Source organism: Pezoporus wallicus, unplaced genomic scaffold (assembly GCF_028554395.1).
Source record: "Pezoporus wallicus isolate ANWC-B61680 ecotype Strahan unplaced genomic scaffold, APGP_CSIRO_Pwel_v1 contig_5863, whole genome shotgun sequence".
NCBI classification, from domain to species: domain Eukaryota; kingdom Metazoa; phylum Chordata; class Aves; order Psittaciformes; family Psittacidae; genus Pezoporus; species Pezoporus wallicus.
This window is the reverse complement of record NW_026635152.1, coordinates 444,064-467,124: the sequence shown is the minus strand read 5'-3', so window position 1 is coordinate 467,124 and position 23,061 is coordinate 444,064. Positions and strand designations below refer to the sequence as shown.

The 23,061-nt window shown below is 54.8% G+C and overlaps 2 protein-coding genes across 7 annotated transcripts; both read left to right on the top strand.

Annotated features, from left to right (window-relative positions):
- Positions 1-17,602, top strand: PPARD (peroxisome proliferator activated receptor delta). 6 transcript variants are annotated; one of them, XM_057404761.1, is made up of 8 exons: positions 1-186; positions 971-1,060; positions 12,464-12,698; positions 13,340-13,491; positions 14,564-14,702; positions 15,261-15,463; positions 15,850-16,303; positions 17,276-17,602. In XM_057404761.1, exons 3-8 carry the CDS (start codon positions 12,563-12,565, stop codon positions 17,521-17,523), a joined length of 1,332 nt encoding a protein of 443 aa, XP_057260744.1. In that variant the 5' UTR covers positions 1-186; positions 971-1,060; positions 12,464-12,562; the 3' UTR covers positions 17,524-17,602. The 6 variants fall into 6 exon arrangements, with proteins under 6 accessions (XP_057260744.1, XP_057260778.1, XP_057260738.1 ...); XM_057404795.1 differs by lacking the exon at positions 1-186 and having other exon boundaries at positions 840-1,060; positions 17,221-17,468; XM_057404755.1 differs by lacking the exon at positions 1-186 and having other exon boundaries at positions 851-1,060.
- A 2,354-nt stretch (positions 17,603-19,956) lies between these two features.
- On the top strand, positions 19,957-22,825 carry LOC130596307 (probable E3 ubiquitin-protein ligase makorin-1). Its single transcript, XM_057403783.1, has 8 exons — positions 19,957-20,348; positions 20,898-21,017; positions 21,112-21,410; positions 21,559-21,731; positions 21,820-22,040; positions 22,270-22,380; positions 22,452-22,581; positions 22,667-22,825. Exons 1-8 carry the CDS (start codon positions 20,296-20,298, stop codon positions 22,811-22,813), a joined length of 1,254 nt encoding a protein of 417 aa, XP_057259766.1. The 5' UTR covers positions 19,957-20,295; the 3' UTR covers positions 22,814-22,825.
- The last annotated feature ends 236 nt before the right edge of the window (positions 22,826-23,061 follow it).

The window sequence follows — 23,061 nt, the reverse complement described above, 5'->3', positions numbered from 1 at the left end:
GGTGTGCTGGGAGCATCAGCTTTTGGGGCAGGGAATTTACTTCCTTTTCCCATCCTCTTCTGAGCAGGTGTGGGTGCTGTGGCAGACCCAGGAGGTGCAGGAGGGTGTGCAGAGGTTGTGGCATTCACTCTCTGCCCTGAATTTGCCCCCCTTGACTGCTGAGGCACCCCTCTTGCTGGGTTCATGGTCAGTGTTCCGCTGCTGTGTGCATCATGCTGTGTTGGAGGTAGCAATCCCAAAAGGGGCTTTTCTGTTGGGTAGGAGGAGCCACTAAGCTTGGGTAATGTCAGGCAGGGTACAAGGGTTCAAGTAGCATCATGTTCACAACATCTTTATTTAATATGTTAGTCCAGTTAGTCTGCATAACTGTATCTAAAAATAGAGCGCATTTTCTCCGAGCCCTCTAGTTCAAAGCCTCACAAGCCAGTTTTTTCTCCCCAGCCGTGGTCTCTTAATGCTCTCCTGAGCCTGAAATTCTCAGGCTGTTTGCAAAGTTATCAGGAAAACCAAGAAGAGTGAATGAACTCTGTCAAATCCTCGAATTTCCACCACTGAGAAGGAAGTTTAAAGCTGCAGTAACTTTCTGGCAGCCTTTTAAAGGTGGATTAAGCAAACTGAGTAAACAAACCACCTTACAGCCAGCACACACCTTTTTCCAGCATCTGCTTCATGCATTGTCATAAAAACTCAAGGTCACTGGCCTCTGACCTAAGGCAGCGGTGTTCAAAGCCTGGTGAGGGGTTGGGGCTGGCTCTGTTGGGGGTTTCCTTCTCCTCCCTGGCTCACAGAAGCTGTTGGAGCTCCAGGAGACGCTGCGAGGGGACTCACCCCGCCTATGGTTTCAGCGTGCGGTAGAGGGAGCGTGTGTTTAAATTGCAGAGCTGTTGTTGGATCCAGCCCAGTTCTTCCAGCAGCATAAATATCTGGCCTTCAGCAGAGCCCTGCAAATTCCCCTTGTGTTCTCTTGCAGATTGCTTCAGTCTTCAGCTCTCTATGCTGACATGGTAACTGAAGAGTGGCTTTCAGCGACAGGCAGACAGGGGACAGTGGCTCCGGAGAGGTAACCCTTTCCCTTCCATCTACCAAAGCATTTATCCTACCTATGTTTTTAAAAACTTGGGAAAGGGAAGAGCCTAGGAAGTGCAGCTTGCTTTCAGCAAGCTTTCCTTTTGTCCATGAGCTTAAACTTGCTTTTTTAAATTTAAACTTTATGCCTTATTTTTGCTCAGTTTTTGAATGCAATCTGAATGGATTACACTTAGGAGTATGCTGCGAGTATCATAGTCTAATCCTGTTCTTCTAAGCCAACTGTTACTATCAAAGTGCAATGACCTAATATTTGGTTATTTCACTGGTTTTTATGACTGAAGGTGGCTGTTGTAGACTGGGGAGGGCACATGAGATCAGGGACTGCATTTGGGTAACCTCCCGATCCAGACATGTGATCTGGCAGCAGTGCTGGTACTGTCTGTCACCTTACTGTGACAAAGCTGAGTGGGTTACAGCAGAGCTGGGGCAGGGAGTTTGAGGAGGGGGTCAGCACGGCCTTGGGTGAACATTGTCCTGCCCACAGACCCCTGAAATGATGCCCCAAAGTCTTCACTGCAGTCGCCCTGCAGCCCTGTGCTGCGTGTAGCCTCTAAGGGTGCTGTGGCTGTCTGTGTGTAGGGGGGGGGAGTTATTTTTGCTGCAACACACATCTGAGGTGTTCAGCTGGACAGAGATGTGGTTTCTGTGTCAGGTTGGGGCAGCTGTTGTGCTGTCTCTGTTCTGGCATTCGAGAGATGGACTTCCAAGGATCTTTGCAGTGTGTGGAGACGATTTTGTAATGAGCCACATGAGGCTTTGCTGATCAGAAGAGCACTGTTGTACAGAGCTGCTTACTGATGTTAATGGTCTCTGTCTCTCCAGCATTTTGCCTGCTGACCAGTATGTATCTTTGTACAGTACATCTTGTTGCCTTTTGGTAATATTTTGTCTGTAGCTGTTGAATTGTGAACTGTAAATCTGCAAATGTCTTTTTAGACAGAGGGATTGGAACCACCAGAGACTCCGGGGCTGCTGCGTGCAGCAGGACTTGACACATAAATGATTTTTTAGCTGGGTGAGATGCTGTGACAGTGCTTCTGCCCAAAAGGTAGAAAGGTGCTGCCAGGACTCAGCCTGGCTTGTCCTGGCTGAAATTTGGGAGATGTTGGTTTATTTTGTGATCTGTATTAGCTCTTTTGCTTTATAGCAGGAACAGCTGCCCATGCTCATACCCACAGGTTTGTTCAGGCTGTGCAGCTGCTTTCTTATCAGGGACTGCAGAGGAATATCTGCTTTTCTAGAGGTGTCACCATTCAGAGATACACTGCTTATCCCTGGAATAATCTTGGAGACTCTGGGGAAGCCTAGACAAGCAGAAGTGATTTCCAGAGCGAGTACAAGTAAGATTTTTCTGTAGAACTTTTATTTTATTTCATTTTATACTCTGCAATGTGCTTGCATTGGCAGAATACCTCGGAAATGACTTTCCCAAAGCTGGGTTTAGAGTGGAACAGTTGATGCCAATATGAAGCCTGTTGATCAAGGCATCTTCCCCAGTATGAATGCTTTGGGCATTCATTGGAGCCCTCCAATGAACCCAACCCAGGGTTCAGTGGAGCCCTTCTTGGTTGCAAGAAGGGTTTAGAGCAGAACTGACTCGGGATGTATCTTACTTTCAGGATGAGATCTTGAAATGCTCTAATATTCCTTGTTAGGATCATAGCATCTGGAAAATGTGTGTCTTCCAAGAGCTTGTGCACATCAAGATCCATTGAGTCAGATCTTTCAAATTGGTTTCACAGAGGGTTCCAGAGTGTGTGTTGAGGTGCTTTCCAGGGATCCCCATGGCCAAGTTCTGATCAAAGGTTTGGGGTTTGTGCAGGCTGTGGTTTGCAGGGAATCCTGACTGGGGAGGAGGAGATAGAATGAAAGCACAAGACAGAAGCACAAACACTTCTTGTGGTGCTGGGTCAAGCCAGAGCACGTGTCTGAGGCTTGTGGAGAACAACAGCCAGATAATGTCTATACTAACCAGAACTGTTGCCCTCATTCTGCATTTTCTGGTTTGCCCTAGTCTGGGAACTGAGATTTGGAATAGCAAAAACCAGAACATGCACATTCAAGCCCATAATAGAGACGTGGAATGGAGACGGGGAACAGCTCTGGTGGTTTAGAAAGGCAGATAAGCTTTCTTACCTGAGCTGATAGGGAAGCATTTATTTGATGGTCTGTTAGGACAAACTTTACTAATGAATGTCTCATTAGGAAGGGCTTGGTCAGGCCAAAGAGAGGATGGGTGAGATGGCTTCAAACTAAGCAGTGTTTTGTGCAGCCACCTCAGTGATGGGAGCCTCAAATTCCTGTCCTGCCCCATTTCTTACAAACATTTGTTTTCTTTTAAAGCAACTCTTGATTCTATCTTAATGCCAGTCTGGAATATTTCTGAAAATGCCTAAACCTGCTTTTCACCTTGAAGTTGTTTCTGTGGATTCTGCTGGAGCTGTTGGACCTTGAAAGCTGTTAAATCCATGAGGGCTGATGGTCAGTGGGTTCTCATGACTGTGGCGTGTTGTGGGACTTAAGGACATGGGAATCTCTGGGAAAGGGTCATTGATGAGCATGAGCTAGAGCTGTTGGAACCCACTGAGCTCCCAGGAGCTGGTTGACCTGGTTGTGTTAGGAAGTGGTCGTTGTTGGCTGTGTACTTCGCCTGCTCTATCTGTACCCCCAAGATGATGCCAAAGACATGAGGATGTTGTAAAAGATGCTAATGCTTTGCTCACATGTTTGGGGTCTGGGGCCTGAGGTGGAAATCCAGCTGAGCACACTGTGATCCTCTAAAGAGGTGGAAATCCAAATGGTCAGAGCGTGCTGTGATCCTCTAACTGGCAGAGGAGTCTTGGCAGGATGCTGCTGACATGATTGCTGCTTGGATCGCTGCTGAAAACACAGGGAAACCTCCTTCTGCAGTCAGCTCTGGTTGTGTGAATGTAGCCAAAAATAGTCGGGAAACATCATTCCCCTGTAGTTCCCTAAGAGGCTGTTGAGCTAGTTTGTGTAACAAGGCTAATATAATGTTCTCTGAGGTTTTCTGTATGGAGATGTTCACAGTCAGACTCGCTCTTTTTCCTTGCTCTGTGGTTAAAATAGAGATGCAGCAAACACAGTGATTTGTTCCTAGGCCCTGCTGAATCATCTGAACTTGGGCCTGAGCATAATTGCTCACTGTCAGCCACATCCTGGGAGCAGAGCAGCGTGCCCAGGATATTTTGCTAAGGTCTACAAAACCAGTAGCACTTTTGTGGGAGTGCAAATGTAAGTGTGACAAAACCTGCATATAAGCTGGAGGATTCTTGTCTAGTTATGGGGGTTTTTACTGTTTAGCCCAGAGATCTAAAATCTCTGTCACTGCAAAGAGAATCAGTCATGGAGTGGTTTGTGTTGGAAGGTACATTAAAGCTCCAACCCCTGCCATGGGCAGGGACACCTTCCACTAGAGCAGCTTGCTCCAAGCCCCTGTGTCCAACCTGCCCTTGAACACTGTCAGGGATGGGGCAGCCACAGCTTCTCTGGGCACCCTATGCCAGCGCCTCAGCACCCTCACAGGGAAGAGCTTCTGCCTAAGAGCTCATCTCAGTCTCCCCTCTGGCAGGTTCAAGCCATTCCCCTTGTCCTGTCCCTACATCCCTTGTCCCAAGCCCCTCTCCAGCTTTCCTGCAGCCCCTTCAGGCACTGGAGCTGCTCTCAGGTCTCCCCTTCAGGAGCCTTCCTCCAGGCTGCCCCAGCCCAGCTCTCAGCCTGGCTCCAGAGCAGAGCTGCTCCAGCCCTCACAGCATCTCCATGGCCTCCTCTGGCCTCGCTCCAGCAACTCCACCTCCTTCTCGTGCTGCTGCCCCAGAGCTGGATCGGGGCTGCAGGGGGGGTCTCCCCAGAGCACAGCAGAGGGGCAGGATCCCCTCCCTGGCCTGTGCTCACTCTCTGGGCGTGCAGCCGAACACACAGTTGGCAGAGAAGAAGTTGTCTTGCTACTGATTTTGTGGGTGTTTTCCTGGATCTGGGAGCACTGGAAGCCTAACTGTAACCTTACTGGGTATTTGGCTCCAGGCAGCAGCCTGCACACATATGTATGATCCAGAGGGTGGCATTGGCCAGCTGCTACTTTTCTACCCTTCATTGCTTTTCTGGGGAGCTGATTGCCCCATCCAGACACTGGGGTGACACTTGCTGGTGTCCCAGTAACACTGTTTGGGCAAAAATAGAATGTTTCCTGGTACCTGCAGCACTGCCAACTGATGGCCTTGCTCGCTGCCAGCACTGCTCCTGTTTGCACTTGTTCCACTTGCTGCTTTCCTCATTTTCCATTGAAATGCTGCTTGGAGTCTGTAACAGCCTGTGCCCGCTGTTTGCCTTGGGAAGTGGTGTTGCTTTTCCCATGAGCTCCTCCCTTGTCAGCCCTGTTCTATAATTACTGATGTTCCTGAAACTGTATCCTTCCATGTGTCCTGCTCAGGTTCAGGACAAGGGGTCTGTAAGCAGAGAGTGCCCTGGAGTAAAGTGTGAGGGGACTGCAAGAAGTTGTGGAAAGTATCAGCTTACAGTGGTGTGGTGGGTTCTCTGAGCTGCCAACCGGCTCACCTTCGGGATGGTAAAGGGAATATATCCCAGACAGCTTCTGTGGCACTTCCAGAGACAGGAATGTGAAAGCTGGCACGTGTGGGACAGCAGCAGAGGCTGCTGAAAGAACATAAATAGGGGCCACTGGGCTGGGTTGGTGGGTCCCTACCAGGAGATGGGAGCAAGGTCTGTGGGTCCAAGAGTCCCTTTAGACCCTCAATCATCACTGCAGCCCCGTACAAGCTGCTCTGTGCCTCTGTGCCAGCTCCATGTATGCTCTTTGCAACCCTGTTCCCAAAGCATTGCCAGGGCTTCACAGCCACCTCTGCTGTGAAGCCAGTGCACCACTGGAGTGCAGTGGGATGAGCCTCTCTCCTTACCAGACTTAATGATCTTCTCAAATAGCAGCACTTCAATGAGTTTCCAGCTCTGAGCAGCCCTGCTGGTGTCACCTTTCTGATACCTGCTTGTCTCCTGGCTGTGGTCCTTGTTCCAGCAGGTCAGAGCCACGTTCCCCTCCTGCCCATGGGCATCCTGGGCTGTTCTGAGCTGACAGCAAACCAGAAATATTGGTCAGCAATTGCCAGGAGGGGATGTGCTCGTTTATTTAATCCTGGCAACGCTTGGATTAGGAACGTGCAACAGGAGGGGTCACGAGCAGTGTGCTGAGCTGACCTGGGCCAGGCTTGGGAGCGTGACTGCAGACAGGGGTCCAAATCCGTGAGTGGGGAACAAACAATGACACTTGGCACCGATGGATCCAAAACATGCCGTGGCTGTGAGCTAACGCAGCGCCAGGAAGGAAGCACTCAAAGTCCTGGGTTTGGTTATTTTGGGGGTGGGGTTTGGGTTGTTGGGGGTTTTTATGATGATGAAGGAAATGGAGGTTTTGGGATTGATGGAATTTGCTAGAGGTCATGAAGAAGGACTTCAGAGAAGAGCTGACAACTGCTCAGCTCTTCACCTCCCACCATGCTCTTACCCCTTCTGCTAAAGGCAGCTACAGAGCTGCTCAGATGATGAAGAGAGCGGGGATTCCCTCCAATGGGAAGGTGTAGGGATGATTCCTGTGAAAGCATTAACCCTCTCCCAGTTTCTGAGTACATCTATGGAGCTGCTGTGCCAGGGGTGCCTGCAGCTCCTGGAGGATGAAATAAAGAGCAGAGCAGCCTGGCAGACTGCCTTCTACACATGAATTCCTTGCCCAAAGTTTGATTTGCTTCTGTTTTTACCATACCTCTTGCTTTCTGAAGAAACTCAGCACAGGCAAGAAAGCAGGAAGTTCATTTTGGAGCTGTGATTCTGTTTTGTGGACAGCAGCAATTGTGGTGCATAAAGAGAAGGATCAGCGAGTTTTGTAACCTTCGTAAGTTTTGTTTTCCATTCAGTGTCCAGGAAGTGGGTGAGTTAAAACATGTGGTAGATGTGTGATTCATTTTGGCTGCTCAAGGCAAGTGAGGGAATCTCCTGCACCCTCTGTCACGTGTTCCTGAGTTCCCTGGGCAGCAAGAGGGCAATAGCAGCTCTGGCAGCACCCTGCTGCTCAACCTTCAGGGCTCGTGCTTGGTGAAATGCAGCCAGCACTGGGGAGAACATCATGGCACTGGGCTGGCTCATGGTACAATGCCTGAGCTGATGCTTCAAAAGAAAAGTCTGGCCCCGACTGTCAACACTGGCCAGGGGCACATGGAAGGGCTCTTCCTTGCTGGCTCTGAGTTTATTTCTGCATGTTACTTCAACAACCCCAACAGCGCTCCAAGCTTGGGGAAGAGCAGCTGGAAAGCAGTTTATGGAGAAGGACCTGGTGGTGCTGATTGATGGAGCTGAACACGAGCAGCTCGTGCCCAGGCAGCCAGGAAGCCCCCAGCATCCTGGCCTGGATCAGCACCAGTGCGGCAGCAGGGCCAGGGCAGGGATTGTGCCCCTGTGCTGGGCACTGGTGAGGCCGCACCTCGAATCCTGTGTTCAGCTCTGGGCCCCTCACTACAAGAGAGACATTGAGGGGCTGGAGCGGGGCCAGAGAAGGGCAGCGGAGCTGGTGCAGGGCCTGGAGCACAAGTGTGATGGGGAAGGGCTGAGGGACCTGGGGGGTTCAGGCTGGAGAAGAGAAGGCTCAGGGGGGACCTGATGGCTGCCTACAAGTGCCTGAGAGGAGGATGGAGCCAGGAGGGGCTGGGCTCTGCTCCCAAGGAACAAGGGATGGGACAAGAGGAAACGGCCTCAAGCTGCCCCAGGGCAGGTTTAGATGGAGCTGAGGAACAATTCCTGCCCCAGAGGGTGCTCAGGGATTGGAACAGGCTGCCCAGGGCAGGGCTGCAGTCACCGTCCCTGCAAGTGTTCACACAGCGTGGAGACGAGGCCTCAGTGCCATGGGTTAGGGGTGGCCTTGGCAGTGCTGGGCAGTGGTTGGACTGGATGAGCTTAAAGGGCTTTTCCACCCCAGCTGATGTAGTCTGCCTTGAGGCCTGTGAGTAAGGGGGGAAGCACTTGGGCAGTAAGTGCTGCTGAGATCTCATTAGCTCATGATCTTTAAGAAACAAAAACATCTTCGGTGTACTCAAGTTACCTTTCCTCTATTGCAGCATCTGCTTAGCTCTTATTTGGCTTTTGTTGGTAGTAGCTGATGTCGAGGAGGAGGAACAGAAACAGGTACTTGGTCTGCAGCTATCGGAAGCTGTGACACATCCCAGGGGACATCCGCAAGTGATGGCCAAGGAGCAGCAATCACATTTTGTTTATGGATTCAGTTCAATGTCTCTTTGTGGATTTGTGATGTGCTGTGCGTCACGGGAAGCGTACAGAGGGCTGTGTTCTCATCTTGCCCCTTCCAAAGGGATTCAATTCTGTTGACTGGGAATTTGGCTAAAACTCCAACCCAGAGGAATACAAACACAGGCTGGAAGTGCTCCTGCCGTAAACTGGTTCCCTTTGCAATTCCTGGTGACCTCTTTTCCAGTAACTTGAACAACTGCTTTGAGCGGGTCAGCTCTGTGACTTGGCCCTAGGGAGGTTTGGACCTGTTCTTTGGCACTTTGCTTTGCCTGGAAACTCCCATCTTCCAGGGTAGGATCTTACACTGGATGATCCTCCAGATTGCAGTGGGGACTTGGGCAATCCCATCTGGGTAAATATATTGGAAACAAATGGATGTCTCTTGGAGGGGAGTGGGAGCATGTGTCCTGGCCAGTGAGCACACCAAAATCACCTCTTGTTCGAGCTCACCACCAGTGAAACTACACTTGGGTTAAAGATGAGATCTTTCTAATTACAAGCACTTCCTTGCTTTGGCTCTGGGGCTGTCTGGGTGCCAGCACCTGAGTGTCTGTGTTAGAACACACGTCCCCGTCTTGTGACGCTGCACTGGGACAGGAACACTGGTGAGAAACCTGGTTTCTTTCCTCCTCCCCTTGTGCCGTGTCTCTCCCCCATTCCTGCTGTATGGTTTAGCTTGGCATAGATGCCAGCTCCCACTTCTAGTGAAGATAAACCTGTTGCAGTGCTCTTTGCAGCATGGGAGCAGGCATCTGCCCAAGCCCAGAGCCAGCAAACAGCCCCACTGCTGCTGGCTCCCTGGAGGGTGGCTGCTGCCTCTGCCAGGCTTACCAAAGCTCCTTGGAACGGGGATTGAGGCAAGGGCAGAGCAAGTCACGAGATGATTGCCCTCTTGCTCATTTCCATCCTGTGGAAGAGGAAAGGAAACGGCTTTGCTGGATTCTCCAGAGGCGCTTAGGAAGTAATTCACTTTCTGTGTCCATGTTTCCATCCTCTTTCCATCGGTGCCCTGTAACAGCTGATGAACAGGAAAAGGAGGAGGCTGTGTGCTGCAGCTCAAAGCTTTGGGCTGTGCTCTGGCTGGTGCTTTTTAGCCAAGGGGAGGAGACAGTCATCCCTCCTCTGGCTCTGCCTGCTCTGCAGCTGGATGCGAAGGCACCAAGTGGATGGAGCGGTCCTGGGGCTGAGATGGGCCCTTTGGCCATCCTCTGCCATCCCCAGCACCATCCCACAAGGATGCGGGGCTGTGACAGCTCTGCCCATGGCTGTGCTCATGCTCAGAGTTCAGAGGAACCTCTGGGGAGCTCTGGTTTCCCAGGACACCCCACTCTGCACCACGGGGCTCACAGGAGCAGAGGAGCATGTGTGAAACCTCAGCACAGCCCCACAGCCTCCATGTGCTGCCCCTGGCCCAGAGGGGAGGGCTGGGGGCTGCACCTCTTCGGGGGAAGGGGGGGGGTGCCTGCCACGCTGGCTGGCTCCATGCTGGGGTGCAGGCACAGCCTGTGCCCTGCCTCTCACCCGGGCGGTGGCTGCCTTGGCCCCAGGGCAGGGGTGCAGCCTCCTGTGTGGAATCAATCCCGTTTTCCCTCTTCCCTCCCTCTGTGTGTGTTTAGAAAACAGGGGAATGGCTGAGGGAAAGGCAGGTGTGCAAACAGTGCTCACAGCTTCCCTCTGGCCAGGCCCCTGCACTCTTGGCCTGCAAGGAGATACTAAAACAATACATTCAGAGCCTTCTGGTAGAAGCTTTTCTCTCTCTCTGGCTCGGTCCGCTCTCAAAGGGTGGGATCCAAATCCTTATCTTTCCCCTGACGCCTGCATTTACATGGGGAGTCTTAGCTGGAGCCTGGCCTTGCACTCTGTGAACATCCCAGCCCCTACTTTTCGCCCTCTCAGGGCTGCCCCCCCATCTCCAGGCACTGACCCCAGCACGGTTTTGGGGTTGCTCTGGTGGGTTTGGCAGTGTAAGCTGTGTGTTGCAGACTTGCTGCCACCCTGGGGAGCGCACAGCCCTGAGCAGGTCAGGCGGATGGAGGACAGTGTGCCAGGGATGCCGCTAAAGTGATGCGTCCACCTTGTTCCAGTGGCAATTGGGGTGAAGCAGAGGGCTTCATCTGCACTGGGTTTAAAGCAAGTGGCCTGTGCTGGATGCCAGAGACAAAAGAGAGCTGCTAAGAATCTCATGAAGCTGCTGCAGGCTGTATTTTCCACTGCAGCCTAGTTTCTTCTGCCGCAAGCTTCCCTCGCTAACTGCTCTTCCAGGCACAAGCATTTTCCTGATGTTTGTACATTCATTTATATATAGCCTTCAAACCCATGGAGCTCGTTTCCCTCCGTCTCCCATGAATTGCTTTTCCTGCCGTGTGCCATGTCCCACCATGGGGGATGTGTGAGAGGAGGCCAAGGATAACACAGCCCTTCAATGGTCCCTCAGTGCTCTTGTGGAGGCACAGGGAGGGAGTGCTCTGCCCTTGTCTGAGCACCCCTCTGCCTGCTCCTGCTCCTGCTCTGAGGGGGCTGCTGGCTGCCTCTAACATAGCTCTCCTGGAAACAAAGCCATCTGCCCTGCCCCTGGTATTCCCAGTGTGGAGGGGAAGAGCAAAGCCCCCTCTCCTGCAGGAGCCCCAGGCTCCAGAGGTGACTTGTGCCCTGGCTTTGGGACATGTTTGCATTCAGCCTCCTGCTTGCAGGTTTTGCTGATGGCTTTCCAGTGAGTCCAAGGAGCTGGCTGTGGCGCAAGCTCCAAGTGCCAATGTGAGGGTCTGCTGCAGGAGGGAAAATGAGCCCAGGGAGTCTGGGCTCACTGCTCCTGTCCCCCGTCAAGGCCAGTGCTGTGGTGTTGGCTTGGGCATGGATCACAGACCATCCTGGTGCTTGGAGGCTGATCCTGTGCGAGTTCCCTGTGAGTAGGTTACTCATTTCCCTCTGCTGTGGGCTCGAGGATGCTGCATCAGTTTAACGCATGCAAATTGAGGCTTTGCTGGTGGAAGATGGATTTCAGTGGCTATTTCTCCACTTAAAAATAGCTCCTTTCAGGAACTGGATGCAACTCTACATAAACTGGGCTTGAGATATTAATTATTCAAGCAAGAGTCAGTTTAGGACCCAAGATCTGGAGGTAAAAGAGCACTGGGATGTTGAGGCATGAGGTGAATGCTCTGGCAAGATCCAGCATGGATGCATAGGAGGGAGATGGGAAGTGGGGATGCACCATTCACACAGCTTGAGTTTTCTGTGGGCTGTTTGGGATGGACTAAGGCAAACAAGGAGCGGAAGCGTGCAGGAGGGGGGACGGGGCCGTTCCTCCCGCAGGAAACCCGGGATTGGGACACAGGCTGGATTGTGTTGCTGTTGTGATCACACTGCTTGAGCACAGCCCAGCAGCTGCTCGGAGCAGCAGCAACGCGTTGAACCCAGCTCTTGGCACAGGAGCCGAGGCCAGTTACAACACAGCAAGTGGAAATAAACACAACTGGTGGAACTGGCAGCGCTGGAATGGGAAGGAGCGTGACAGGGAGCATCAGGCTTGCAGATGGCTCACACAGGCCAGGGGCTCTCAGCCACTGTCTGCTCTTAACTGAGCCTGGCTCTACCAGCATCTCCCACCCACACAGAGCTGCTGTGCCCTGGTTGGCTGCTGCCCTCCCTCCAAGCTCCGGGGGTGGAGGGTGAAGGCAGCTCTATCAGAATCCTTCTGGTGGTGTTGGTGCTGTCAGACCTGGCCTCAGCATCCACTGTGCCACCCCAGGGTGCTGGCTGCTCACGGGACATTGTCTGGGGCAGTGTTTCTGCTGTGGGACTTGCAGGTCCCTGCGTGATGCCTGGGCTGGTTTGTGGTCTGGGCTTTGTCTGCTGGGCTTTAAATACAGCTCCAGTGAGCTTCTGCTTCCTTGAGGCCTGCAGAGTGTTTGTACCAGAGTGTAAAGTGACCTCTAAAGGTCCTGCTTGTCTCCCTGGCTTAAGGAGGGAAAGCAGAGGGGTCCTGGTGTGGTGCCATACTGCCCTGCTGCTGGGGTGCTCAGCGGGTGCTTTCTTCTCTCTCCCACAGGCTAACAGGAACAGCCTGGTAGGGTCCATCTCGAATAGACGCGGATGATGCCAGAGCTATGACAGCGATTGCAGTCTTGGCACTGAGGGGTGATCAATTATGGAACAACTACAGGAGGAAGTACCTGAGGTCAGGGAAGAGGAGGAGGAAGAGGAAGAGGCAGTGATGGTGGGAGGCGGAGCCTCAGACGCAAGTGGAGGACCAGACAGCTCGCTGCCTTCGAGCAGCTACACAGGTGAGTGGAGCCCTGGGAGCATCCAGGCATCCACATGCTCAGCTGCAAGGGCAGAGGACCTGCCCCTGAATGGAGTTTGGTGGCTTGTTTTTAATCTCCCCCCTTACGAGAAGATGCATTGAGAGCCAGCTTAGGGAGAGGCTTAGTTCTTTCTGTGCAGTTACTGCACAGCCATTGCCAGAGATTTAGGAGATGGAAGTTAAAAGGATAGGGGGGTAACGTGAGGGGACTCCCAGGGTGCCTGAGAATGCTTCCCTGGCTACTTCTTGAAGTCTCCAGTGCAAACTGATTATAGGAGCTGAAGTGGGAAGAACTCTTACTACTGAAAATGCTCCTCCAGAGCCGTGGACTTCCCAGCTGGGCAGCCCTGTGCCAGCCGCCTGCCAACTGGGGATTATAACATTGCTGGTTGGATTTCATTGCCTAGAGGGGAGAAATCAGCACTGATTTGATGTCTCTCACACCGAGGGCACTTTTGGCTCTGTGCTTGGCATCTGCCCGCAGCGAGTGCCTGATCTCAGACGTTAACTGCCCACTTGCAATGCCAGTGGCAGGGTGGGACAGTGCTGGCAATCCCAGTTGGACAGAACACTGGGTTTGTGGCTGCAGCCCAAAGGGATGTACCTGCTGTGTGCTTGCAGACCTTTCGCAGAGCTCCTCTCCCTCCCTGTCGGACCAACTGCAGATGGGCTGCGAGGAGGCAGCGTTGGGAGCGCTCAACGTGGAGTGCAGAGTCTGCGGAGACAGAGCCTCGGGCTTTCACTATGGTGTCCACGCCTGCGAGGGCTGCAAGGTGCGTGAGGGGCTGGGCCAGGCAGGGACTTGACCCCTGGGACCATGATATCTTCAGACAGCAGATTTGCAGCAAAACAGGGATGCAGGATTGAGTGATTTTAGAAACTTAGAACCATGGAATGGTTTGTGTTGGAAGGGACCTTAAAGCTCCTTCAGCACCAACCCCTGCCACAGGCAGGGACACCTTCCATAGAGCAGCTTGCTCCAAGCCCCTGTGTCCAACCTGGCCTTGAACACTGCCAGGGATGGGGCAGCCACAGCTTCTCTGGGCACCCTGTGCCAGCGCCTCAGCACCCTCACAGGGAAGAGCTTCTGCCTTAGATCCAACCTGAACTTCCCCTGTTTCAGTCTGAACCCATCACCCCTTGTCCTGTCACTGCAGTCCCTAATGAAGAGTCCCTCTCCAGCATTCTTGTAGCCCCCTTCAGACACTGGAAGCTGCTCTGAAGTCTCCACACAGCTTCTCTTCTCCAGGCTGAACATCATTTGCAACCAGTGTGGAGAGTACAGGCAGACAGATACTGACCTGGGGGAGGCAGTTGAGATGTGTAAGGCCTAAATCTTGCCCCATCATGATTTACTTTGTAAGGCAAATCTGCCTGTCCCCATGGGGACCCTGGCTTTGCTGTTAAAGATGCTTTCTGTGCTGCAGCTCAGCAGTGAGCTGTGTGTTTATCCCCCTGGGATCACTGGCCACAGCTTGGATGCACCTCTGAAATTCTTTCCCCCACAGCAGATGCCAGTGGGGCTGCATTGGGCCCAGGCCCTGCCAGACATTCCTGCAGGCTGGGGCTCGCTTGTCCCTGCCTTCCTCTCTGCCTGCAGAATCACACCCACAGCTCCCAGCACCAGCCCAGAGCCCTTCCTCTGCAGCCACTTCTCCCACCACACAACCTCTCCTTGAGGTGGAGACTGCTTGTGTCAGAGAGCCAGGGCTGCTCCTCCCCACCCGGCCGAACCCCCATGAGGCTCCTAAGGATAAGACCCCCCCTTGTCCCCAGCCGGAGGTGCTAACACTGCTGTTCCCTTGTCCCCCTGCTCTGTGTGCCCCTCTGTGCCACCACCTGCAGGGTTTCTTCCGCCGGACGATCCGCATGAAACTGGAGTATGAGAAGTGCAAGAGGAGCTGCAAGATTCAGAAGAAGAACAGGAACAAGTGCCAGTACTGCCGCTTCCAGAAATGCCTCTCACTGGGAATGTCCCATAATGGTGAGTGTCACTGCTGGGTGCCAAGGGGCCACCTGCCCTTCTGTGAGGGGTTTTATGTGCCTTTGCTTTAGCCCATTGCTGTCATCTTGCTAAGGGAATCATCTTTCAAACACAATGCTTTGAGACTTTGCCTCTTCATCCCCTTCTCCACAAGAAGGGGTGGTTTGTCCCCACCATGCCAGCTGGCTGGTGCCACGTGGCCTTCCCTTATGGGTTGGCCCAGAGGGAGCTGGACACACAGATTGCTCTTCTGTGCTGGGATTTTTAAGCTTCAGGTGTAACCATCTTGTTCTGGGGCAAGTAAAGGTCTTTATGTGGGAAAAGGGGTTTGTGTGAGAGCCCAGAGGAGTGGGGATGGGAGCTGGTGTTGGCAAGAGTAATCAGGAGCAGTAACAGCTGGTTCATGAAGGTGTCAGTGCTGGAGGAGCTGCCTCCCCAGAGAAGCATTGTGTCGGTGTTCACCAGCAGACTTCTGTGGTGGCAGAGCAGATGCTGCTTCCCTGGATGCATCCCCTTGGATCATCCCCAGTGTCCTGACCAGCTGGTGTTGCCCCCCAGCAATCCGCTTTGGCCGCATGCCCGAGGCAGAGAAGAGGAAGCTGGTGGCAGGGCTGACAGCGAGTGAGATCAGCTGCCAGAACCCGCAGGTGGCCGACCTGAAGGCATTCTCCAAGCACATCTACAACGCCTACCTGAAGAACTTCAACATGACCAAAAAGAAGGCGAGAGGTATCTTGACCGGGAAGGCCAGCAGCACCCCAGTAAGTTCCCTCACCAGGGCAGGCAGGGTTGGCCATGACCAACACAGGGGGCTGTTCTCTGGGGGATCCTGCTGTGGCTGTTCCCCATGCAGCAGCTCCCAGCTGCAGCCAGATGGGCTGTACCGATCCTGCCCCTGGCTGGGCAAATTCCTGTTCCTCTGCAGACTTGTGCTGTTCTGGGGGTACAGATTGCCCCAGAAGGAAGAGAACAGCAAAGGGACAGGCAGACAAGTGCAAGTGTCCTTGGCAGAGCTGGTGTCTTGAGTCCCTGCAGCATGTTCATAGAATAGTTTGGGTTGGAAGGGACCTTCATAGGCCATCTAGTCCAACCCCCCTTCAATGAGCAGGGTCATAAATGTGTTCCTAACTGCTTGCTTCTTTTCAAGCAGCCTTTTGTGATCCATGACATGGACACCTTATGGCAGGCAGAAAAGGGGCTGGTGTGGAAGCAGCTAGTGAATGGCATCCCCCCCTACAAGGAGATCGGGGTGCACGTCTTCTACCGCTGCCAGTGCACCACGGTCGAGACTGTGCGGGAGCTCACCGAGTTTGCCAAGAGCATCCCCAGCTTCATAGGCCTCTACTTGAACGACCAAGTGACTCTGCTGAAATACGGGGTGCACGAGGCCATCTTTGCCATGCTGGCCTCTATCATGAACAAGGATGGGCTCTTGGTGGCCAATGGGAATGGCTTTGTGACCCGTGAGTTCCTGCGTAGCCTGCGCAAGCCCTTCAACGAGATCATGGAGCCCAAGTTTGAGTTCGCAGTGAAGTTCAATGCGCTGGAGCTGGATGACAGTGACCTGTCTCTGTTTGTGGCTGCCATCATCCTGTGCGGAGGTGAGCGGGTGCTCTTGGCCATGAAAGTGTCAAGAAGAGTCCTCCTGTACCTAGAGGTGGTTTGGGATGTGCTGCGGGACCTGAGCTGCAGCTCAGGGGTGCCAGAGATCAGCCAGGGGTGTCTTAGGGGGGTGGGAGAAGAACAGAACAGTTCCAAAACCAGCACTTCTTCATGGCAGTTGATGCCTGGCAAGCCTGAACTGAGAGCAAGGTGTGTAGAATCATAGAATGGTTTGGGTTGGAAGGGGCCTTAAGATCATCCAAGTCCAACCCCTGATACAGGCAGTGACACTTCACACTAGACTGTGTCACCCAAGGCTCCATCCAACCTGGCCTTGAACACTGCCAGGGATGGGGCAGCCACAGCTTCTCTGGGCACCCTGTGCCAGTGCCTCAGCACCCTCACAGAGAAGAGCTTCTGCCTTAGATCCAACCTGAACTTCCCCTGTTTCAGTTTGAACCCATCACCCCTTGTCCTATCACTGCAGTCCCTGATGAAGAGTCCCTCTCCAGTGTCCTTGTAGCCCCCTTCAGACACTGGAAGCTGTTCTGAGGTCTCCACGCAGCTTCTCCAGACTGAACAGCCCCAGTGTTCTCAGCCTGTCTTCATACGGGAGGTGCTCCAGCCCCTGAGCATCCTCGTGGCCTCCTCTGGACTTGCTCCAACAGCTCCATGTCCTTCTTATGTTGGGGACACCAGAACTGTACGCAGTGCTGCAAGTGGGGTCTCATGAGAGCAGAGTAGAGGGGCAGGATCCCTTCCTTCGACCTGCTGGTCATGCTGACCAGCAGTGAGAAGTGGCACCTCCTTGTATGCTGCTGTGGGATGTGTTGGCTGAGGGCACGCTTCCCCTGGTGTAGCTGCTGAGGTTGGAGTCATGGTGGGTGGGTTACAGTCCCCGTCTCCCTTTTCCCAGGAGGAGCATGTGCTTTGGAGGGCTACACCATAACCCTGCAGCTTCCTCTCCACAGACCGCCCTGGCCTGATGAACGTGAAGCAAGTGGAGGAGATCCAGGATAACATCCTGCGGGCGCTGGAGTTCCACCTGCAGTCCAACCACCCGGATGCCCAGTACCTCTTCCCCAAGCTGCTGCAGAAGATGGCAGACCTGCGGCAGCTGGTGACAGAGCACGCCCAGCTCGTGCAGAAGATCAAGAAGACAGAGACTGAGACATCTCTGCACCCTCTTCTGCAGGAGATCTACAAGGACATGTACTAAGGACCTGTTATTTATGCAAATGAAGCCATGATTCCCATCAAGACTCTTTGTACAGAAACAAAGAAAACCTTTCCCCCCACGTCTTCCATTTCTTCTACTGGAAACTCTTTTCTACGTGACCCTGACGTACGGTACATAGGGCGAGATGCCATCAGCCACCGCCTGCTAGGCCCAGGGCTCCTGTTAACACACACTAACAAATGTACAAAGGCAAATCATAAGCTACAGTTTCCGTTACTACAGCCCAGCTCTTCAGCTGCTCCTTGGAGCAACCACGCGGTTTACATGGTGGGGGTTCCAGCAGTCTGGGGATGGTGGGAGATGATGTGGTCATTAGGACACCCGAGCGTGGTGCAGGTACCTTCTGGGGCCAGCCACAGCACCGACGATGTGTCTTGACCTTTGTATTGCACTCCGAAGTGGTCCTGAGCCGTGAGGGACAGTGTAATGAAAGGATGTTTCTCCCTATCCCAGAGAAAAGCCAGAGTGTTGAAGGTGGGTGGTGTGGTCATAGCAGAGACCCTCAACTGCTGCCCCCTTCCCTCGATGTGTGGTATGTTCCTGTCTCCCAGAGGGATTGTGTGATCTCTGCCTTCCCTTGCTCCCGGTACCACTGTTTCAAAGGGATCCTGCTGCTCAGCACCTCCATGTGAGAGACGGAGGGACGAGGAGGTGGGTTTGGCTCATCAGAACCCACCTTCAGAGCAGAGGATGGAGTCTTTGTGCTCCCCAGGCTGTCCTGCAGGGATGTCAGTTACCAGAAAGGCCTGTGCAAGGCCTGGGGCTGGTCAGGGTGAGGTGCAGGGCTTCTGGCTTGTCCTGCAGCCCCTTCCCCAGCCTGGGGGGCTCAGGGGGTTGTGCAGCAGCTCCCTGTCAGTACCTGAGCAAGCAAAGCCTTCAGAAACACCAGCAAGGGGAGAGCCACAGCCAGCCCAAAGTGCTTGTGATGCTGAAAGGGCATTGACCTGTTAACTGTCCTGCCTCAGTTTCCCCTATGTGAAAGTGAGCTGGATTGTCTCTTCTCTGCTCGGAGGAGGAGCACAAGGATTAGGTGGTGTGTTGGTTGCAAAGAGCTTTGAAGCTCTAAACCAGTAGAAATGCCAAGGATTTATAAAAGGGGAGACCAAGGGTGGGTTGCCAACGATGAACAGGAGCTTCCTGTCCCCCAGCCTCTGGGAGACACAGAGCTCCAGGAAGGGCTCAGTCCTTCTTGGGACCTGCCCACCTGCAGCTTGTGTCCTGTATGTCCTGAGCAGCCTTATTGTGATCCCGATATTCCCAAGGAGGGGTTGTGGGAGCAAATCAGTCGGTTTTACTTTACTTTCCTCCTGTTCAGGGTAGCAGATTTCCCTGGTGCAATAATTCCTTTAAAACCCCAAGGGAGTTGCTCTGGGTGTCCCCTCCCAGAGCTGGCTGGCCCCAAACCTGCCCCTGCTGCTGCCCCCCAGCTCCTGTCGTGCCTCAGTTTCCCTTTCCCCTCCCTACCTCACAGGGGGGTTATGAATGACCGTTTCTAAAGCACTTTGAAGCCCTCTGGGGGAAGGCACTGGATGGATCCCAGGGGATTTGTCCTCCTCAGCGTGGCCGACATGGGACTCATGCTCGTCACCTGGGGAACATTTGCTCTTCCCTCCTCGCCAGCGTTAACAACCCTCAAACTGAAATGTATATTTTTGCTAGAAGTACCAACCTCCAAGTGTTTTTAATAATATAAATAGTGTCCACAAACTGACTTGACTTTAAATAAATCTGAACTACGTATTTAAGAACCTTTGTAGCATCCAGTTTTTCTGTGTGGGGTTTCACTCGGGCCCCTTGGGGACCTGCCCTTTGGGAGGGTTTGCAGCAGCTCCCATGGGACTTGGTGTGATTTCCATGGATTTGCCATGATTTCAAGGATTTGTCAGGTCTCAACAGCCGAGAGTTTGTGGGGAGCAGCTGCCACCCCCCAGCTTCCCTCTGCCCCCCCTCGAGTGCCCCCAGGGAAAACAATTGCCCCAGCCCTTCCTTTATAAGAATAGTAGAGCTGTAATTGGAAGGGGCCTTAAAGCTCCTCCAGCTCCAACCCCTGCCCCGGGCAGGGACCCCTTCCATAGAGCAGCTTGCTCCAAGCCCCTGTGTCCAACCTGGCCTTGAACACTGACAGGGATGGGGCAGCCACAGCTTCTCTGGGCACCCTGTGCCAGCACCTCAGCACCCTCACAGGGAAGAGCTTCTGCCTAAGAGCTCATCTCAGTCTCCCCTCGGGCAGGTTAAAGCCATTCCCCTTGGCCTGTCCCTACATCCCTTGTCCCAAGCCCCTCTCCAGGTTTCCTGCAGCCCCTTTAGGCACTGGAGCTGCTCTAAGGTCTCCCCCTGATTGCTCAATGTGATTGCTCATTGACTGATGCCCATCCCTGAGCAGCAGCCCCCGGCCAGCTTTCCTCCCCCCCCAGTTTATATCCTGAGCATAACACTGTATGGTCTTGGAATATCCCTTTGGGAAGTGGGGGTTGCTGTCGCCACTGTGTCCCCTCCAAGCTCCTTGTGCCCCCCTCATCCTTGCTGCTGCAGCAGTCTGGGTAGCTGAGAAGTCCTTGATTCAGTGTAAACACAGCTCAGCTACAGCTACAACATCCGTGTGTTATCAGCGGTATTCTCACCCCAAATCCAAAACACGCTGCACCAGCTCCTGGGAGGAAGATTAACTCTGTCCCAGCCAAAAGCAGGACACGGGCCAAGGCCAGAAGTAGTCCCAGGAGGTCTCCCAGCCCTTCGTGCAGCCAGGAGAAAATGGAGCCGGGCTCGCTGGTGGCCCGCGGGGGCTGCCTGAGACCCCTGTGCAGGTAGGACTTTGAGGGGAAAGGGGAGGCTGGGAGCAGCTTCTGCGGGAGAAAGGCTGGAGATGGGGCTGTGAATCCCTTGCTCTGGGGACAGGGAATGGTTTGTGGTGCCCCAGAACCCCCCTTTCCTGTATCCTCTGGAGGGTGAGGGGATGGAGGGGACCGGGCCTGTCCTGTCTGCCTCCCCTGCTCTGGAGCTGGGGGTTCCCAGCAGCACCCCAAGGGGACCCCCCCCCTCCCTGCCAGCCCCGGGCTGAGGATTCCTGCCCCTTTCCATGCCTTCCATATTCCAGTGGGACTCCCTGCTCCCCCAGCCCTAGGGAGATCCCCAGCCTCATGCTCCAGGCCCCCCCGGACAGCCCAGCCCTGGGCTTTGTTTAGCCAGGAGGAGGGGAGGCTGGATGGGGCAGGGAGAGCCCTGGCTCCCGCTGGGATCTGCCCTTGGGGAGGGCTCCTGAGCACAGACACCAGCCCGGGGGCCCTGAAAACATGGGTGGTGCCCGGGGGGATTTTGGGGTCTGACCCCGGCCGTGCCGCTTCTCCGGCTGGCAGGAACTTCGCCCGTGGGTTCTGCCGCTGGGGCCAGAACTGCCGCTTCTCGCACGACAGAAAGTCAGCCCAGACCTGCAGGTACTTCCAGAGCGGGTTCTGCAGCTACGGAGAGAGGTGCAGGTAAAGGGGCAGCGAGGAGGGGGGCTGCTGCCACCGGGATGCGCCGGGAGCCAGGAGGTGTCCGGCTGGGCTGACGGGACCTCTGTCTGTCCAGCTACGAGCACATCCAAGAGGAGCCAGTGCCGGTGGGGACCCGCTATGGCCCCGTGCCCCCTGCTCCCCGCAGCTACTGGGGCTTGGAGCCTGCGCCCGTGGCCATGGCCCGGGGCTGGGGGGGAGCCCGGCGCAGCTTGGCCCCCCCTGCCCCCAGCGTGACACACGTGGCCTTCAAGTTCCCAAGCGTGGAGGTTGAGGGGGAAAGGAAAGCCAAGGAGAAGATCCCTGCACCCGATGATGTCCCTCGTGGGGCCGTCGGCGGAGAGGCTGTCCCTGCACGAGCTCGGGGGGCCTCAGGTGGGTGCCTGGGGATGAGCGAGGCTGAGGATGCTGCGGTGGCTGGTCACGGTGGTGCACTCCATGCATGTTTTTTCCGCACCTCCCTCCATCTGTGGGCAATGCCCAGATGGGGGCAGCATCTCTTGATTGGGGTTGGGACCGTAACTGTGGAGCCTGTGCTCTGGAGCAGCCATCCTGCCTCTTGGATGGTGGGGTGGGATGTGGTTTTCCTCTCTGAGAGCTCTCCTGCCTGCAGGCTCCCAGGCGCGAGTGCTGGGACTGGATCCCAACTCCTCTGACCCTGGGAAGGAGATGGTGACAAGGACTGACCTCGCAGAGGTGGGCTGGGGGTCTCCTGCACTGGGCAGGCCCTGTCAGTCCCTGTGGGGCAGTGCCAATGGGCAATGCCGTGGGGCTCCTCTTGCAGGTCCCCAAGGAGCCGGGTGCTGTGGCAGCACCGGTGTCCAGCGAGGCACTGAGGGCCCGCAGTGAGGCCGTGGTGTGCGGCATCTGCATGGACCGGGTGTACGAGAAGCCGCTTCCAGAGGAGCGGCTCTTCGGGATCCTCCCCAACTGCAGCCACGCGTATTGCCTGGGCTGCATCCGCAAGTGGCGCCGCAGCCGTGACTTCCAGAGCACCGTCATCAAGTGAGCGGGGATGCGGACGTGGGGGGGTGGTCACCGTCACCCTTTCTGCACCCTGAAATCCTCCCCTGGGCCTTGGGAAGGAACAACTTCCCTTTGGGAACAGGCATTTGGGTGTTGCGATAGGGTTGGGGATGCTGGATGAGGCTGTAGTGGTGGGACCAGCCAGTGTGGGTGCTAGGCCCATGCTCCCCGCTCCCTTTTTGGGCCCTGCACCCATCTCCTTTGCCAGGGCCTGCCCAGAATGCCGCATCACCTCCAGTTACTACATCCCCCACAAATACTGGGTCTCGGAGGGGGCTGAGAAGGAGAAGCTCATCAAGACCTTCAAGGCACGGACAGGGTGAGTGTGCGGCACTGCAGGCTCTGCGCTGCTTTGGGACCTGTGCCCACAGCTGTGCTTTGACCCCATAGGAAAATCAGGTGCAAGTTCTTTGCCCAGAACCGCGGGTGCTGCCCATTCAAGTCAGACTGCATCTACCTGCACGAGCTGCCCGCCCGCCAGCCACCACGGCGCAGGCAGCAGCACCCAAGGGTGCCCGTTGTAAGCGGGGTGGCACATCCCGGGGGGGGGGGGGGGGACGGGGCATGGCTCCAGGCTGGGGTTCATCCTGTCTCCTGTGCTGCAGGACCCTCCTTTGGAGAGCTCTGACGAGGAAGATGAGGAGCTCTGTGTGCTGGAGTGGGCTCTCAGCCTGGCTGTGGTGGAAGCAGACTTCCGATACTCCAGATACGGCCACGAGGTGCTCCTTGTGGAATTCAGCGACTCTGACTAAAGCCGTGGGGTGCCCCACTGTTGGTGGCAAGGGAATGTCCTCTGGGAGGGGGAAGCATCAGCTTTTGATGTGTTGGGCCGCTCCCAACACTGTTTTGGGGTGCTGCACCCTGGATGGGGTTGGGATGGGGAAATGTGTTGATGGACCCCCAGCAGGTCCCACATCCCACGGGAAGCCAGGGGGTGATGGAGCTGGGGGGGTCTCCGTGCAGCGGGGCACAGGCCCCCCCTTCTCCTGCCCTCACCTTG